The sequence below is a fragment of the Phalaenopsis equestris genome, unplaced genomic scaffold (assembly GCF_001263595.1).
Source record: "Phalaenopsis equestris unplaced genomic scaffold, ASM126359v1 Scaffold000002, whole genome shotgun sequence".
NCBI classification, from domain to species: Eukaryota; Viridiplantae; Streptophyta; class Magnoliopsida; order Asparagales; family Orchidaceae; genus Phalaenopsis; species Phalaenopsis equestris.
The window spans coordinates 68,792,421-68,812,106 of record NW_018164444.1 but is presented as its reverse complement, the minus strand read 5'-3'; the positions used below and the strand labels follow the sequence as shown (position 1 = coordinate 68,812,106).

The 19,686-nt window shown below is 38.7% G+C and overlaps 1 protein-coding gene across 1 annotated transcript in view; it reads left to right on the top strand.

Annotated features, from left to right (window-relative positions):
* Positions 1 to 19,476, top strand: part of LOC110037441 (DNA-directed RNA polymerase 3, chloroplastic-like) — a gene marked incomplete at its 3' end in the record, with an annotated part of 66,591 nt that extends 47,115 nt beyond the window's left edge. The window contains 7 exon segments of the mRNA XM_020742096.1: positions 4,696 to 4,766; positions 5,453 to 5,537; positions 5,659 to 5,811; positions 5,891 to 5,965; positions 13,368 to 13,457; positions 18,966 to 19,013; positions 19,362 to 19,476. Of these exon segments, the coding sequence (XP_020597755.1) occupies positions 4,696 to 4,766; positions 5,453 to 5,537; positions 5,659 to 5,811; positions 5,891 to 5,965; positions 13,368 to 13,457; positions 18,966 to 19,013; positions 19,362 to 19,476 (637 nt within the window).
* Positions 19,477 to 19,686: the final 210 nt, after the last annotated feature.

Genomic DNA, 19,686 nt, shown 5'->3' with positions numbered 1-19,686 from the left:
GAAGTTCATAAATTTTGAGGATAAGATATTATAGGGAAGGAATATTGTAATAACCAATTTTAATTAAAAAAATTAATTAAGCGCGTTCAAAAATAGATGTGTTGTTTATGGGGAGTTAAAGAGAGAGCTCTCATTTCTATCATCCTTTCGAACCCGAGCATAAGAGTCAGCGAGAGAGATAGAGAGAAAAAGAGAGAGCATGAGAGATAGCGAAATAAGAATCATCGACAAAAGGAGAAGTAGTGACGGAAAGAGAAGAAGAAGCATTGTCAAAAGGAGGCAAGGAAGAAGCAATGACAGAAGGAGAAGATAAAGCAGTGATAGAAGAGGAAGGGGAAGACTTGCCTGTGTGGAATGAAGCCGAGGCAGGAGACTGTCGTCCGGAAGACTTGCTTGTGTGGAATGAAGCCGAGGCAGGAGACTGTCGTCCAGGTGAAGACGATGAAGTAGCTTCGATCTCCAAGTGGGAGAAAATCAACCCTAGCCGAAGGAAGGAGTGGCTTGTGCATATGTACATCGTTTCTCTATGAAGAGCTGTCGAAGCCGAAGCCAAAGCCAAAGGCTTACTTGGATCATCGTTTGCGTGCAAGAGAAGAGACGAATTAATCAGTTTCGGGCAGGAAAAAGAAGCCCATGCCCTAGCCGAAGGAGAAGGAGAAGAGAAAAGGGAGAAGCCGTGTTCAAACAACGTATTGCGACCTTGCTCGATGGAGACACGTTTGAGTCATTCAAGGGTGAATAGTAGGGAGGATTACTCCTGATAAGTATTATGTTGTTTCATGATTTTAATTTTTTTTGTATTGTTTTTTTTTTTCATGGTAGTGATATACTATTATATGTTGGATGAGAGGTTGTATGTAGTCTATATTGTTGGTAGTGATATACTATTACATGTTGGATGAGAGGTTGTATGTAGTCTATATTGTTGTTTAAAGATGATTTAAATTTACAGTTATTCTATATTATGATTTCTTAGTGACTCTTATAAATTAAAAGTTATGAAAATCTATGTAAGGTAAATGAAATGTTAATACTATTCGACAGTTGTTCTTAACTTGATTAATTCTAAGCTATCAGACCAACTTGTGACAACTAGGGGATATATTTCACTGAGCATGGAGCTCTTGAAGAAAGGGGCAAATGACACAATAAAAACAGAAGAATATGAGGATAGAAGGGAGAAGAACCTGGTCCCAACTGATGAGGAATGGAAGCTTCAAGTTGAGGCCATAATAGAAACTGCAACGAATTTTACATTGGTGGTCCAAGACGGTTCTATGATCGAGGATCCGTTACCAGATAGGGCAACCTCATATAAGAGAATTTCAAATTTTTCAAATATATAGTCTACTTCTTGAGCTGCCCTTACTAATGGTTTTCCAACATGTCAGAGATGAGAAGTTTTTGCTCAACATATGATAAGACAAGATGAATGAACTAGAATATTGGAAATCGTCTTATTATCTTTTGGGAAAAGAACATACTACAGTGAGATTCATGTCATTTCAGAGAAGAAAACAGAGTAATCTGCTGAGTCGTTGTAGTTCAGTGTGGTCTAACCTGCCATAGATTTCTTTCTAGAGTTGATTTCTTCTGATAGACTTGCTTATCAAATACATCTAGCCGAGTTTGAGGGGTGGGAGAAGCAAATTATAGATTTACTTGTTCAGGATTTGGCTCGTGAAAATCTATGTTGTTATGCAGCTTCAGGTTAAGTTATGCCAAAAGTGGATTGGTACTTATTCTATCATGGCGTGCTTTGCAATGACGCCTACATGATTGACTTATTGGAAGCTCGCAACATTCATGGTACCTTACCGGGTTTGACTTGACTTCTATGAGGAGATAAAAGCTTTGACATATGAGGTCGAAGCTTTCCCAACCTTGAGAGACTGATAGGAGAACTACCTATGTGGCATTTACACGACGTTTGCTACAATGTGCTATAGTGACGTGACTTTAGCTACAATACCACAAGACTGTTTTTCGTGATTCCTTTGTCTAAACCAAATCGATCTAGTCCTGGTAGGGCCCACCGGTGCTCTCACACTGGTTTGACAGTTCTTTTTCATAGGAGAATACAATTCTAGTTATATAGGGCTTATATATGTGATTCTGTTATTTTAGGTTTTTAGGGTGTTTCTATTTAGGACAGTCGTCGTTGTCTCAATTTCTTCCTTCTATGATTGTATCCAAAGGCGAGTGGTGCTTTAGATGTTGGTCGTCCAAGGTGGTGATCTCCTTCTAATAAGGGATCGAGTTGTGCTTCAACTGTAGCTTGTTCTCGCGGGGGTATTTATTTTTGACTTTTCCACTCCATGCATCTTTCTTTTTGCTGTTAACTTCATATTTCCCTGCTACAGCCACCCCGTATAACATATCTTGCTAATTTTTTGCAGTTCTAAGGTAGGTACAGAGGGTTGGACGGTGTGATTTAAATTTTCCATATTTCTTTTTTGTAATTAACTGTTAATAAATTAAAAATTCACTAATCAAATTAAATTAAAACAGTATAATTAAATTATTTCTTTATATGTTGTCCGTGTTTTCTATAAATATTTTTTCTTCTATCGCACATCTTTTAAATAACTTAATTATACAAGAAAATTTAGTTTAAAACAATAGTGAGCTAACTAAAGCTTCTGAATATACACAATAGTAGCAAAATGACAAGGGAGCAATATCCATGAAGAAGAAGAGCGGAAGCTGTTACTGGAGAGAGCTCATCATGGTTGGTGGCTTGTGGTCCGGGGAGCAGAAGTTGGAAGTGGGCGTGCCTGCAGTAAGTTGAAGGAGGGTGCGATGAAGGATTTGGCAGTTGTCTATTCGAGCACAAGGAAGAGAATCATTGACGGTTGTGAAGGAAACAGGGCTAGTGGCTGCAAAAACAGCAATGAAGAATGAGGTGAGGAGGGCCTGCGAAAGAGGACTATGAGTAGTGCGATGCTCTAACCTTGAACTTGTTTTAAGTAATGTCGAGACAGTGAGAAGTGTGGGAGATATTGCTCTTTTAGCGCATTGATAGGATGCAAAGGCGGTTCAACAATTTGAAAGACGAAGGTGCATTCATCTGTTTGTTTCGCTACATAGTGGGAGATTATGAAGGCTTGATGGGCAGTATAGGGCATATGACATTTTAGGATGAAGGAAGAAGGTAAAGGTATTGACAGCAGTAAAAAATGAGGGTTACGACCATGTTAGTATCTGATTGAGACACTGCAGAGATTTAGATCATAGGCCTGTCGGTTTGGTTGGATTTGTTGATAGATTTATTAAAACAATTAAAACAAATTAAATAATAGGCAGACTCAAACTGACTAAAAAATCTATAGAACTGAACTGGACTGAACCACAATGTAGTTCGATTTCTTTGTTTTGGTTTTGTTTTACCAAAAAAATAAATTTCTAATGAAGAGGTGTGTATTGGGTTAATTTTGATGGATTGGTTGATGGATTGAATAATACAATTGGTTGACTTTGATGGATTATTGAATAATACTATTGGTTGACGAATTTGATTTAACTGCAATATATTTCATTTTTTTTGGTTTAACCGTATCTTTTAAAATCAAACCACTGGTTGCAAGCAAGTTTAAATCTGAAACAAAAAATTGAATCATAATTTCATAAACCAAATCAATCTAATTAAATATGCTTGTTTCAGTTTGATTTTTTTGGTTTAAACTAACTATTGCCATCCGTACTTAAGATTGCGCTTCAAACGGCCTAATTTCTAATTTTTCGTCCCCTTTATTCTTAATGTCTAGAATAAAATTTGATTTTGACTTTGTAGTATTGGTAGCTATCAAACTTATGACTTTGTTTATACCTAATCCTTCAAAACTATCACATGATTGTTGCTATATAAATGGAGGAGAAATTGATTGTTACTGTTATCATTCATGCTTCACCTTTAATCAACCTTTGATAGAGTTGGAGGTCTCAGAAATAGATGTTTGAATGTTATCTTAGCCGATGTGATATAGATTGGTTTCTTATGTGTTTGATGGTGATTGTTGAAGGCCTAAAGGTAACAATTAGAAGTCAGAGTCCTGGAAATCAATGAATGTTATATGGACTGGTGACTGATAGGTGGTTTGACATAGGAGGTGGCCAGCTTTCCTTTATCTTTAGCGAACATGGTTGGGTTTGGAAGGGGGAATAATAGAGAGGGAAGAGTATTATCGAGATAAAAATGAGAAGAAAACATTTGAGAGTAAACATTTGTTACATTTTTTGTCTCTGAATTAGCAGACATTTATCTTTCAGTGGGTCATGAACCGAGGTAAATCTTGTTAAATCAAATAAACTCGCTTGCATCCTTTTCTTAGTGTCTCCTACATATTATTATTAATTTTCTTGTTATTGTTTTTGCTCTCAGAACCACTTGAACTTTTACATTACCACCCATAAATCTCTTTGATTATGCTTTTGAGCACTTATCATAAGTAGAAGAATTATATATTTAATCCTTAGTTATTTTCATCATCCCATCCAATGCACTGGTATATTACTAATTGCTCTACCAAAATGAAGTTGATGCACGACAGGCTTCCAACAATTTCACTCTGAAATTATTTTTTCCGGGATTAAAGGCTAATTTTATCTTAATTTTTAATCCTTTTATATGATTTACGCATATCTTTGTTTTTTAAAAAATTTTTTATTGTAATTTGATTATTTCCAACTTATTAGTTGGAAGCCACTGCAGTAAACTTGGTTGCTCAAGAGAGGCCTGCAGATGTATATTCTGGAATAGCTGCAAGGTAGTGTTACTTGCCTGTTAATGAGTTTTAGTAGACATTTTTCTACTATTTATTTAAAGCAAATTGCGTAGACATATTTTTATAATGTTTCTGATGATTTCAGTAATGATCTAGCTCTATTATTGCTCGGTTCCTAAAATATATTTATTTTCAACATCATCAATTTTTACTAAAAGTATCCTTTAGGAATCAATTGTTTTTAAGTTACAAATCTTTATATATTTCCTGCAATGAGAAATTAAATGGGTTTTGTTTGCTAAGCTTCAACACGAGTAGTTCATGGTTCGCTTTCTGCTATCCTCTATAAATAGTTTACTTTTCATGGCCAGCTTTCTTTTATCTATAGGTGGATTCTTTTCTAAATCCAATTTGCTTTCTAGAAATTCAACTTGTAATGGCAACTCTCTTTGAAAGGTTGGTTAAGAATCTTCGGAGCTCACAAATATTTCTTTAATTCTCCTTAAATGCTCAGTCACTTGGTTTGCCAATGGCTGAGAACCGTGTAATTTTATGTTTTTGTCGAATCTCTTTTCATCTATAGTCCTCATTTGCAGTGTACTTTTTATTTATTGTCAAAATAACTCTAAACTTAAAGTTTGTGATATAATTTTACTAGTGGATGCTCTAACTTCAGTAAATTTCTTTATGCACTTATTATAATTAATTTTTTTGTGTCCAATATTAAGGGTTTATGAGATAGTAAAGGAAGACTCTCAGAAAGACCCGACTAATGATCCTACTGCTTTATTAGCTAAAATTTTACTTGATCAGGTTTGTGCCTTTTCCCTTGTCCATGGTTATACAACTTTATACCCAATGTATGGCCTTTGGAGGATTGAATTTATCTTCTAATACAGCCCATTATTTATGATTGGATCTTGTTAGCTTTCAGGTGGACAGGAAGTTAGTGAAGCAGACTGTCATGACATCAGTCTATGGTGTCACATATGTTGGTGCCAGAGAGCAAATAAAAAGGAGATTGATAGAAAAAGGAAAAATCACTGATGAGAGGTTGCTCTTTCGTGTATCTTGCTATGCAGCTAAGGTAAATGCTTAAGTGCCATTCACTATTGATGAATTCCGTGTTTCACATAACATTGGCTCAAGCAACCATTTCTTGGAAGGTCACTTTGAATGCTTTGGGAGAGATGTTCCAAGCTGCACGAAGCATCATGAAATGGCTCGGTGATTGTGCAAAGGTTTGAACTGTTATTATGCCCTTGAGCTTACAAAATTGAAGTCATTTGTTCTAACGTATAAGTGTAAAGTGTTAAAATAGTCTCCTGACTTCTTACATGGGATTGTTTTACTCTTGGAGTTTATAAGTTTCAAAATTAATCCCCAGACTCTTTAAATTCATATCGAAATAGTTCTCCATAAGGATTATTTCAGCTCATATTAAAAGAGCCTTGGGATGACACTTTTATTGAATTTAAGACTAAAATGACCCCCTATAAAGAGTTAAGGGACTATTTTGACAATTTTCTCTAATGTAAAATGCTAAACTTTTATGTATTAGTGCAGAGTTCATACAAAATGACCGACAAGAAACACATAAGCTCGTGAATTTTGTTAAATGCATGATAGATTATTTTTATAGAACTATTTTCATATTTTCTTATGATGCATTTGTGATATGGGGCTCGACTCTCCCATGAAATGGCCTACCGGTTCATTGAGCATGAATTCAAGGTTGGGCTGGGTTGCCACCCAAGTTTGTGTGTGTGTGTGTGTGTGGTGCTGCTCGCTGCCAACATTCTAGCTCCCTTCCGTGCTTGTTGACACCCAAACTGCACACCGTAGAAGCTGCTGCCACCCTCCTCGTTTCCCTTAGATTTACTATCGTCCCTCTCCCACAGCCCTACCTACTGTTCAGCCACATAACTACACCCATTTTGCTATTGCTAGCCCTCTCCCCTCACCTTCGACTCCTCAATTCTATCACTTCAACCCTCAGTCCACCACTTTAATCATCGTCCTAGGGTGTCTCACTTGTATGTTGTGTCGTTTTATTTCTGTTTTTAAGAGTCTTTTCTTGTAACCCTTTTAATAATAATATTTGTTTTTTATCATTGTTCGAGCTTGCTCTGATATCATTTGATATTATAGCTAGCCTAATCCTACCCTTATCTTAGGGTTTCCTAGCATTCATCTTATCCCCTCCACCAAAAATTTTCTTTCTTATCCCTATTTGCTCCTTTCACTCCCCAAATTATAATCATGCCACTGAGGAGTTATATGTCGAAACTTACCCGAGATGAGAAATATCGGGAGATCGGTTGACTTCAACAGTGTCTTGCGGAGATTGACGATGAAATTCAGGAGGAGATTACTCCCTTGACCGTGATCTGGAGAGTCGAAGGGAAGAAAGGGATAATGATTTGAATCTGTTCCACATGAAAGACGTCAGTGATGAGGAATATAGGTTCCGACGCCTTGAAATTCAGTATCAAAGGAGATTGAGACAGGAGACCGCATATGGAGGACAAGGATTTTGGCATCCAAGTGGTCTACTGAAGTTCAATGAAGGTATGGATCCTAGTGTTTTTATCGATTGGTTGCAATCTGTTGAGTGAATCTTCAAGTATAAGGAAGTGTGAGAGGATAAATGGTAAACTTAAGAGCCATCAAGTTGAAGAAGAGCAACTTCTTACAGTGGGAAGGGAAGACAGGAAAGAGAAAACAATGATATGATTACCAAGTGAAAAAAAATGAGGAAAGAGATACAAAGGAAATAATTACCACCTTACTACCGCCGGGATATGTTTCTGAGACTCCATCACATGTAGCAGAGAGACCTATCACTGGAGGAGTTCACGGCGTAGTTTGACTAGTTGCAGATGAAGTGTGAGTTGGTCGAGTTAGAAGAGCACACAATAACCTGTTATCTGGGGGGCCTAAAGCCCGCTATATGCAACGTTGTGCAACTGCAACTTTATTAGTCATGGAAGATGTTAAGACCTTTACCTTGAAGGTGGAGAGACAATAGAAATAGAGTAGACAACCACCACCAGTTCGACAGCCACCCGCATTTGGAGACACTAGAATGAGCACGCCTCGGGGAGTTGAGAAAACTAGTTCAGATAAGGACAAAGCCACCCCGAGTGGGAAGAAGTCTGAGAAAAATAGCACACCTACTGCAATTCACGCTCGAAAATGCTTTAGATGCCATGAATTTTGGCACTTGCCTCTATTTGCCTGATGAGCCGAGTCATGTCTTTTACCGAGCATGGCGTCTTGGAAGCGGCTAGCGACGAGATGCCATGAATTTTGGCACTTGCTTCTAGTGCCTGATGAGCCGAGTCGTGTCGTTTACCGTGCAAGGCGCCTTGGAAGCGGTTAGCGACGAGGAGGCAGGTAAGTAATAGGGTGAGGTGTATTATCTTTCATTGGCTGAAGGCGAGATGCTCGTGGTTCGACTGGTCCTACAGATTGAGGATACGAGGGATCCACATTAGCTTCGCGACAACATATTTTACACCCATTGCACTGTGAACTAGAAGGTATGCAGTCTCATCATCAATGAAGGAAACTGCAAGAAGGTGTTGTTTACGCATATAATGAAGAAATTAGAGCTTTTAATTTAGCACGATTCCTAGTCAAATTCTTTGACATGGCTGAATAAGGGAACATGGTCTACATTAACAGGATATGTCTAGTAGAGTTATCAATTAGAAGCTAACTATAAAATCAGGTGTGGTGTGACGTGGTTCCATGGATGCCTAGCACCTGTTTTTGGGAAGACCATGACAATTTGACTGCAGGACTTAACACAATGGATTTAGAAAGACCTACTTCACTAAGGAGAGAAAGCGCATTGTCCTTCTTTGTTTGACGGAGCTTGAGATCACATATGCCCTTGCCATCAGAGCAACGTCGGGGAGATTGATTTTCGTAATGATTGAGGATGATAAGAATAAGGTGTTGATCCCAGACACGGAACAGTCATAACAAAGAGCATTTCAGTACATCATGATTGATACCTTACTGTCATGACCTCCACCATTTGGAGTGATTCGAACTACCATCACATCAGAGCAAGGTGAGGAAACCTTGGGTTGCTTTGGAAGGATTCAACAGTATATGCGTGACGAGTAGCCTCAGAAGATTTGACCGAGATGCTCGTTTGCTCACAAGTGAGAAAAAATCCAGGTGAGGAAACCTTGGGTTTTTTTGGAAGGATTCAACAGTATATGCGTGATGAGTAGCCTCAGAAGATTTGATCGAGATGCTCGTTTGCTCACAAGTGAGAAAAAATCCTTAGGTGCTTTGGGGGAAGGTGTAGCGTCCGTGTGATCACTATTAGGGCCGCAGTTGAAAATCCTTCAGCTCTGAGATTACAACAATTTAGTCACTATCACGTGCAACCAAAAGCTTCTACGAATGAGGTCCCCCTTAGTTATCTACTAGTATTTATATTTAATCTCGTGTTTGGGTTTTGTTTTTGTTGAGTTTTTTATAGGGACAGGTTTTGGTGTCTCAAGTTCACCCTTCAAGAGCTGTAATCGAGGAATGGTGGTGCTTCTGTTGTGTCCTGCTCATAGGTGGTGACTATCTCCACATGCTTCCTCGCTTCTTCTACCCACATGCTTGTGCCATCCTTCTGGCACCCAACTGCTTGCTGCCAGCATTCCTGGGTGCCTCCCTACTGCTGACGCATAGCTTGCATACCATAGCAGCTGTACCACCGTCCCCTTTTCCCTAGACCAGTTTTCGTCCCTCCCCCACAACATTACCTGCTGTCCAGTTGCACATGTACGCCCATCTTGCTGTCGCCAGCCCTCTCCCCTCACCTACGACTCCCCGATTTCGCCACCTCAACCTGCAGCCCACCACTTTCATTCTTGTCCTAGGGTGTCGCTTGTGTTTTGTGCCGTTTTATTTTTGTTTTTAAGCATCCTTGCTTGTAAATCTTTTGCATTCAACAATAATATTTATTTTTCAATTATCATTCGGCTTAACTCAGGTATCAATTTGCATCTTGATATAAGAAAAATCTTGAAGATATTGTTTCTATGAAGAATTTACAATTGACAGTCAAAGAGATTGATGCATTTAGTTTGGAGATCAAGTGTAACTAAGAAAACTTTATATCAACTTTCTTAACTAGTTGTTTACTTCAGTTTCATTACTTGTTTCATCTTGCTGAGAATGTATTTTAAGCAAACTTTTGGTCTTGCTAGTGTATTCATATTTTTTGCCTGTTTAACAATCCTTTTCTATTCGGTAATATGACAGTATTTTCTAATCCTGTATTATCTTTCGATGGCCTTGAATCTTTTAAAAAAGAGGTTCATTTAGTGGAAACTATGAGACTCGGTAGGAAACAATGGAGAAAATTGATTCATGCAGCTGACCCCACTTAGTGGGACAAAAGGCTTATTGTTGTTGTCGTTTTTAGTGGAAGCTAGACTTCATAAGGCTCCATATAATTGTTGGCCTTTGTTTAGTTTCTGTGCTCATCCAAATCCAAATAAGAAATCTTAAAACTTTGTTTAGCTTTTGTGACACTCCATCCTTTTGGTGCACAAATTTAAACTTAGTAATTCTTGATTCTTTGGAAGGTAGATAGATTTAATCAGCACTAAAATGACGGAGTTTTTAACCATACTCTTCTAGATTTGCATTTAAGTTTAGTTGTTTGCAAAATTCATCTGAAGCTAAACCAATAGGTAAACACAGTGAAATATGCCAGCTAACTTGTAGTGGCTTGTTTTTGACCGTTTCAAAATTTTTCTCTTTAAAGGGCTACTTTCTAGTGCCTTTACTGAATTTATTTCGTGAAACCTTTGAACATTATATAACAATTATAAGTTTAATAGAGCTTTATTGTTGTTATTTCTCCAGTGGACGAAAAACCCATCTTCTTCTCTAACACTGTTGGATCCTATGCTGGAACAACTTTTCAAAAATAAGTTAATTCTTTTTCTTCTCTCTTTTTTTTTGGTTTGGTCACATGATAGGGAGATTTATGGGGAACAAATAAAGGAAATTTCTTTCTTTATATTCATTATTTTAATAGTAGTTTTACATTTCTCCTTGTATCTTCTGTGATTAGGGGTAAAAAAGAATTGTGCGGTTTTCAAACTAGGGCAATTCACAAAAAGTTCTCTACTAAAAGTTTGTATAGCTTTTGGGAAATACTTGGAACGAATTTTCTTTGTGTTAGTATAGGCTCAGCTGTTGCTATACCTCTTGAATATCCTTGTGTTTACATTTTTTGTTGTTCATTTGCTGCATAAACTTGTTTATCACCATGCAGATTTAATTGTTTTACTTGCTCAAAATTAGAAGCTCTTTCACTACCTTCTCGTCTAACTGACATTTTATCTTAGGCGCATTTTATAAATACAGCCCAAGTCCTGTGTATTAACATATCTAACACCTAAACTCTATTTTTGCCTTTATTCCACTTAAATCTTTCGTACCACATCAAAAACAAAATCATTTTAACTTTTAAAAAGTGAAATGCATCTTGTCATACAGAAGTAACGTGACATGCATGTAAAAATTGAAGTTTAGGTGTTAGCCATATAAATACATAGGAATTGAGTGTTATTGAGAGCGGCTGCATGGGGCTGAACCGGGTTGGGATTTCTGTTTAGGTGTTAGCCACATAAGGTCCTAGTTTTTGGTTGAGATTTTTGTTTGGACAGCCTCCAGAATCCCCCTTTTCCTTCGAGGGCTGTATCTGACGACGTGAAGGTGTTTCGGTTGTAACTCGCCTGAGGTGGTGTGTATCTTTCTCTATTCTCCTTGCTGCCATCTGCGATGCACCCTCCTCCCTTTTTTCCCTTCAATCACCCTCCAGTTGTCCAACAAACCTACGACATCCTTTCCTCTTTCCAGTAACAGCAGCTTTCCCCTCCTTTCTCCTGTTTCCAGCCATAGATGGCCATGACCTGCTTCTTGGTTGCGGATCCAATCCCAACTACCCTTCTTGTTTCCTGCAGCCAGCCCCACTCCCTCCCGTTTCCTGCAGCCAGCCTGCTACGAGTTGCTATCTGGCCCCCTTGCACTGCCACCAAACACCTAATCCCCGTCTTTTGCTGTAACTGCAAGACAACTGAACCTCTGCTACCCTGCCGCCACCTATCCCAGCCCCTCTCTGCACTGTCTGCAGGCTGGCTGCCCCGCCTCGCCCTGCCGGAGAGTCGTGCCGGAGATCGTGTTGTGTTGTATTTTCTTTTCTGTTTTGGGTTCAGATTCTAACCTCGTTGCTTTTGGCGTAATAAAATATATTTTCTATTATGATTTGGGTTAATTTTGGCATCACTTAGTTTATTATAAATTTGTTGCTATTTGGTTTTAGGGTTCAGTTTTTGGTGTTTTGAGAATTCTGTCAAACTTGTCGTCGACGGCTGTTTTCCCATCTAGAGCTGTATCTGAAGACGAGAAGGTGCTCCGATTGTAACATGTTCGTGGTGGTGATCTTCTTCAAGAACTTGAGGGGCGCTTTTGTTGTAACTCTCTCTCCCACGGGGATAGTTATCCTTCCCAACTCCCCTCTGCATTCCACCTCTTCCTTGCTGCCAGCTGCCAGCCGCACTTCCTCCTCCCTGCTTCCAGCCACCCTCCCCAAGACATCCTCTCCACTTTCTTTGCCAGCCCCACTACCAGCCTTCCCATACTGCCTTAACTCCTCTACCATCCCTTCTCCATGCTGTTTGTTGCTCGACCCACTCTCCACAAGCCCTTCCTCTGTGCCGCTGTCCAATCGCAGCCGCATATTCCCTTCTCTATTTCCGTAACTTCTTGCTGTAATACCTGTACTCCTCCCAGCCACCAGACATGTTACAGCCGGAGAATTCCGTCAAACTTGTCGTCGATGGATGTTTTCCCATTTAGGGCTGTATCTGAAGACGAGAAGGTGCTCCAACTGTAACATGTCCGAGGTGGTGATTTTCAAGAGCTTGAGAGATGCTCCTGCTGTAACTCTCTCTCCCACGGGTATAGTTATCCTTCCCAACTCCCCTCCACATTCCACCTCTTCCCTGCTGACAGCCACCAGCCGCACTTCTTCCTCCCTGCTTCCAACCACCCTCCCCAAGACCTCCTCTCCACTTTCTTTGCCAGCCCCACTACCAGCCTTCTCTTACTGTTTTAACTCCTCTACTATCCCTTCTCCATGCAGCTTGTTGCTCCATCCACTCTGCACAAGCCCTTCCTCTGTGCCGCTGTCCAATCGCAGCCACATATTCCCTTCTCTATTTCCGTAGCCCCCCCCTCAGCGCAGCCTCTCCAACCCTTCCTGCACAACCGGGCCAACCGTCAGCCCCCTACCAGCACATCTTCCTCTTGGCCAGCCGCCACCCATCCCCTTCACCGTTACCTAGGATGTCTTTTATGTTTGTTATCGTTTATTTTCTATTTTGAAGAGACGCCGTTGTAACCTATTTAAGTTTCATCAATAATATTTCTGTTTTTATTGTGGTTTGGGTTGATTCCGGTATCAGGTATGTATGTAAATCTTCATAGATCTTATCATTTTATGTTTGATTAAACTATGCGCTTCAGTGATCTACAGTGAAAGCTCTGTTTGATCTCTAATGTTAATTTATTCTCTCACACTAACGTCCTGATGTTATTGTTCCTAAACAGATTATTGCTTCAGAGAATCAACCTGTAAGGTGGACTACTCCGCTTGGATTGCCAGTTATTCAGCCGTACAGAAATTTTGAAAGACATCTTGTAAGTCAGATTAATTTTATTATGTCATTGAAATCATTGAGGGAAACAAACATGTCAAAAAATTTTATGTGCAACTACTTTATACTTTTTAATTTTTTAATACATTTCACAGGAATTTTTTTTCCTCTCTGATCTATTGGCTGATGGAAGCTTTTGTACTTATTAGGATAACACAATTTTTAGGTGGTTTGATAAATGGTTACATATGAATTTGATACCTTCTAAAAGAATTAGGATAACACATTTTTTAGGCTTGAGGCGTGATCGCACAAACCTCAAAATGCTTAGAATAACCCAATGACAGATGACCGCCTAGATGTAATTAAAGAATTTTCCCAAACTTCTCTGAATTATCGTTGAAGGCTATACTTCTTGTCATATGTTGGTTCAAGATGATCCTTACATGTAAAGGGGGAGCCTCATATTAGACAAAAAGAAAGGTTTATTTTTCTTATTTTTGATACTGGCAACACACCTTCTTACTAGTTTTGACAAACCATGCATTATCTAGAAAATAATAACATAAATCCGGAGATCCTTTAGCACCGGGCAAGTTGAGACCTCTTAAACATGTGACAAGGACCATAGCAAAAGATATCATCCTCAATACCGTGAACTCAACCCATTAGTCATAGTAAGATTTATTTCCTCAGCTTGACCCATTAGTCAAGTTGAGACCTTTTTGACCACATGATGAATGGCAATTTCTTTTGAGCATTTTTAGGATAAGGTATAATACCACTCAGTTTTCCATAAAAAAATATTTATTTGGCACATTGTTTTATGCCACCTAATTTTGTCATGGTTTAAAATTTTCTCTCAATCCATGCCAGAGTTTTTAAACTTCTAACAATATGTCAATCATTTTCAAATTCTATTTACTTCCTTTGAGCTTTATTGGGATCTTCATTGAGTTGGTTAGGCTCTTTGCTGTCTAGTTCAATGTTATTCAAAGAATCATCGAAAAGTTTTCTTATATCTACAACATTTGCTAGAATAATGAAGTGTTGTTTAAATAATAACTCTAAAAATTCTCTGAGGAGGTTGGGGAATGTTGACATAAGAGATTATTAAAAATAATTAACATTATTAATCAAAATTAATTAAAATTAAGTCACCTCCTCCCTCCGGCTCACGCCAAAACAATTCACGCGAGAATTTTTCTTAGTTCAAACTAATAGCCGTGACAGACTCCCAAAACCTTGCTCCTTGTCCTTTCCCCCCTCCTGTTTTGTCTAATTGAAACCACGACAAAGTTGGAATCCCCATTTCTTTCTCTTCATGGTCGCAAAGACGTAGTCCTCCCTTCCACGTTGTCGTTCCTATAAGTCGCGACGAAAGCCTTTGCTATTCCCTTTGTTTCATTTCTTTTTTGTTAGCACACAGAAAAGCCTCAACCTCGACTCCCTCCTGTTCATCTTGTTCACGCAACTTCCCTAGTGCGCCAGCCTTCGTGATACAGTCATGACCAAAACAATTTAGGAAATCGACGACGGGCTCGCAGCGTACGAAAACCTCTATAACTCCACTCTTTCTCATGATTCCAACCAAAGCCATACTTGAGTCCTATCCTTTCTCAAATTGCAACTCCCATGACGTGGGCATTGTTTAGCGCCCTTACGTAGGTGTCGTTTAGTGTCCGATGCAAGTGCTCCATTCCTGTGGGGCTTCCTCACAATCCTTCAGAGGAACTCCCGCGGGGACCAGAGGCCCCAAAATGTGTCGGGGAACAGGGAGAGTGGGACGAATTGCGATTCTGCTCGAAGAATAGAGGAGGATAACGATAGTTCTCCTATGCGGAGTAAATTTCCCCCTTTGTGGGCTGTATTCGTGGAAATGGTGGTGCTCCGACTGTATCCTTCTCCGAGGTGGTGATTGTATCCTTCCCTTATACATATGTTTTGAACAGAGGGGGGAAACAAAGAAGCACAAAAAAAAGCCCTCAAAATAAATATTCCAAAAGCCTCAGTGTTAAACTAATACAGCCAGAAAAACCGCAGCCCAATGGGCTTAAACAACCTCGAAATCCTTAATGTTAAACCAAGGAAGCAAGGAAAACCGCAGTCCAGAAGGCTAAAACAACCCTCAAACTTCAATATACCAGCATAGATATGGTAAGAATATAAGGAAGAAGCTAGCACATGCGTAAGAATTAAACCATGCCTTTCTTATAAGCCCCCCTTCTTAGCTAATCAGCATGAAGCATTTAAAACAAACCCGACAATATGCATTTATACTAAAGTCAGCTCAAATCCAACAGTTAGCCATGATTCCAGAATTAAATACCACCCAAGACAAAATACACCACCCCACACATGCATACCATAAGCACAACCCTTGTCGAATAGAGAAAGAAAGCAGGGGAAGGGGTAAACAGGTTCCTCGCTTGAGCCTTTGCAAACAAAAGAAGAGAATCAGAAGGCTTCCCAAACACCATGCTCGCAAGGATGAGAGGCGATTCCGGTGGTCTCCCCCAAAATTTCAGTTTGTAACCCCACAACAATCCCCTTCCATGGGCTTTTATGGGCGCGGAGGAAGGAAAGAAAAGCTCGCAGGACTTACCCAGGCGAAGCCACTCCCAGCAGGAAGAAGAAAGCACCACAGCCAGGGCTACAGTGTGATGAACTATCGGGAAGGAGGGAGATTGCCACATTCATGACTCAGGGAACAAACACACAGAGTCAACCTACCGCGAATGGTTTCCCGCTCAGCGTGACGAAGCAAAAGATACTTCAGGAAGCCGCAGCTCGGGCAAAGGACGACTAGAGAGACGAGGTCAACTTGTTACGCGAAGAGACAAGACCAACAAGAGGAAAGGCGCGGCTAGGGCTAAATCCAGGGACGAAACCGAGGGGAGCCACGAGCTAGGGATTTAGGCGGAAATAAAAGACCACCCACCGGCTATATAACATAAATATATCCCCTAAAAAATATATATAATATTTAATTTTCCTCGATTTGCGCACCTCTCGCTCGTGCACAAAATCATATCAAAGTGAGAGTCCCTACTAGCTAAAGTCGACGTTTCAGATGTGTCGGCGCGGTCCGCTTCGTCATCTGGGGTCGCTCGGACGACCTCGTTGATGGTCGGGTTGGAAACACGTCAAATTCAAATTTCTTTAAAATTATCGCTCGTGATCGATCGGTCCAACAATTGATTCGAGTTTGATCAATTGCAAACAATTGCAAAGCCTTCTGATCAATTGCAAAGCCTTCTACAGGTGCAAATGGTGTGAATTCGATAATTATGTGCATCGAACGCATGAATTGCGATATTCGTGCATCATGAGTGTGCACGGATGACGCGATGGACTTTCTAAGGCTTTAGATCATATGGGTACTCGACTCGAGCTTCGTCGCGCTGGTTTTAATCGACTCAACTATGTGTTGAGGATTTAGAATTGGTCACATGAAACTACGAGGAGTTAAGAAGTGACTCAAATTTCAAGTTGGTGCGGGCCCCAGGCTAGTCCTCTAAGAGAGTCGGTAGGAAACCATAATGCTAGATCCTAAACTCTAATAAGTGTAAGAGACTTCACCAAAAATGAGGTCAACAAGGAGATATACCTCCTGTTCTTGGGCAAGCTGCAGAGCAGACATATTACTTGCAAAAGGAAAAGTTTACAACACTATGGGGAATAGAAATCTGAGAAAAGTCTTTGTAATTTCATAAGTTTAACGAACATCCACAATGCAACTTATAGCCACAATGCAACTTATAAAAGTCTTTTAATTGAAATGAACCTAATTAGAAATTAGGAAAATTAGGAAAGAACCAAAGAAGGAATAACCAAAGAAAGACGCATTCTGAAACTGGAATAAAAAAGGAAAAGAACTACTTATTCGACCCTTATCCCCGCAATTGTGAGAGCCGCGATTGAGGCACTACAGGAAACTTCGGCTTCCTGCATCATTGTGTTTCGTCCTTTGCCTTGCTCTAAAAGTGGAACTAGTCAAACTACTCGAGATTTGAGCCCCAAAGATTATATATTTTAACTTGCAAGTTTTTAACTTTTTTTTCTCTATTTTTACGCGATTTTTCAGAGCCCTCGGAACTAATTTATGGGCTCTAAAAATTCGAGCTCCAGACTTTTTTTGTTAGTTTTGTGTTATTCCGAATCAGGTTTTCAGAAGAAAAATGAGTTAAGACACTACCCAATGATTTTAGCCTCATTTGTGAGGATTTTAAGATTCGTGGTTTGATATTTTCTACAGAAGCATGCAATATTCGATCAACACAGTGAATTTATCACCTGCATGCGAACACACCCCATGTCATCCCTTTTGATGGCTTCACCTCTCTACATATCTTGCTTTCTATGTTTCCAATGAGATGAATTTTGTTTCTCTTTTGCTCTGGATGAAACGGTTTTCTCCACCATCTCCTATTAATGGAACTGCTGGGTTTGAAATCTTACTTATTTATTTATTTTTTTATTATTATTATTTTTAATTATTACACACTTTGCTTATACGCTCTCACATCTTGTGGTAAATCTTTATATCAAAATTTATTATGGTTAATCTTTTATCAATTAGAAGCTTACATAAAACCTTTCTATTTTTCGTTTATACGAATCACATGTAGTGAATAGGAGTTTGTGATGGATATCCTGCTTTGTGTTTGCATTTATGTATTCTCATTTTTCATAAACAAAACCTTAAACCTTTCATTTTAGATTGCGTTGCATTTTGGTTTTCTTTTATTTTCATTTGTACCCTCATCTTCCCTTGACTTTGGCACATACTGCCTCACTTTTCAATATGATTATTTTCATGTTCTGATTGTGAATGTTACAATTTTTTTTAAAAGAAAAAAATAACAATTTTTTATTGGTTATGATGCCAAATTCTCATATTCATATTATCTAAATGTGAAAGACGGGTACAGTTTTTTTCTCAATCTAAAATGTATGCTTTATTTCTCATTTACACGGACTTCAATTAGGAAAGAAAGCAAGGAACATCTTGCAAACCCTGTTGCCTTCTTGCATGCTGCATACATATGTTAGCCTTTTTGGGTACATTTACATACATACCACCCAATTCTTATGTATGTAAATATCTAACACCTAAAGCTTTCTTTTTACATTTATAGCCCCCAAATCTTTCATCTAACATGAAAAATACCATCATTTTGATTTTTATGAAGTGAAATACACCTTTTCATGCACAGAAAGTTTGCATGTAGGTAAAAATTGAAGTTTAGGTTTTAGATATGTAAATACATTGGAATTGAGTGGTATGTATGTAAATTTTCCTTTTTGTTATCTAATTATGGTTCATCCAACTCGAAGCCTTACCTTAGCTATAGGGGAATCTGTGCGCTATTGATGATCATAAATATTTATATCAGCATTATTTCTATCAGAGGCTTGAAAACATGTTCTTAATTTTATTTTGTATTTTCTCTCTTCTTTCAGGTATGTCCGTTTCAACTAGTCTTATTTGATACGCACTTCTCCAACCTTCTTGCTAACCCATCATTTTTTCCCTTGATGATTGCAGATAAGAACCTCGCTACAAGTTTTGGCTTTAAAGAGGGATGGTTGTTTGGTGTGTAAAATGATCTATGTTACACAACTCTTGCTTATTATTTACTGAGAAAATGATAAAATGGTCCCTGGACTATTTATATGAGATCATTTTGCCCCAAGACTATAAATGTGTTAAATTTAATCTCTTGATCTGTCAAATATGATCCAAAAAAGTCTATTTATTGGATTATTTTTTATCAGATTTGATGAATCAAGGGACTATTTTGGATCATATTTGAGGTGCGAGGGACTAATTTGGACAAATGTAGTCTTTCATTAAAACGGGGTCTTACATAAATTGTCCAGTTTTTATTTTGAAATTTTTTTCATTATTTTCGTATCTTAACCTTACTTTTGTTTTCTTCAGGTTGCAGCTAAGCAGCAAAAGACAGCTTTTCCTCCAAATTTTGTTCATTCTCTTGATGGTTCTCATATGATGATGACGGCTATTTCCTGCAGAAATTCTGGTTTAAATTTTGCAGGTCAAATCTGAATTAATTTATAAGCATTTTTAAAGTTTTTGGCCTTCAACATGCTTATTGCCTCTTTACCTGAAATTAGTTAATATCCCAGAACTTAATTTTTTAAATAATAAACATTAATTTAACGGACATGCTTTTTTTCAACCATTTTGCTATTATGGTGTTGTTTCTTGGTGAATATTTATTTTTAGTCGAAGCACATGCCAGTAA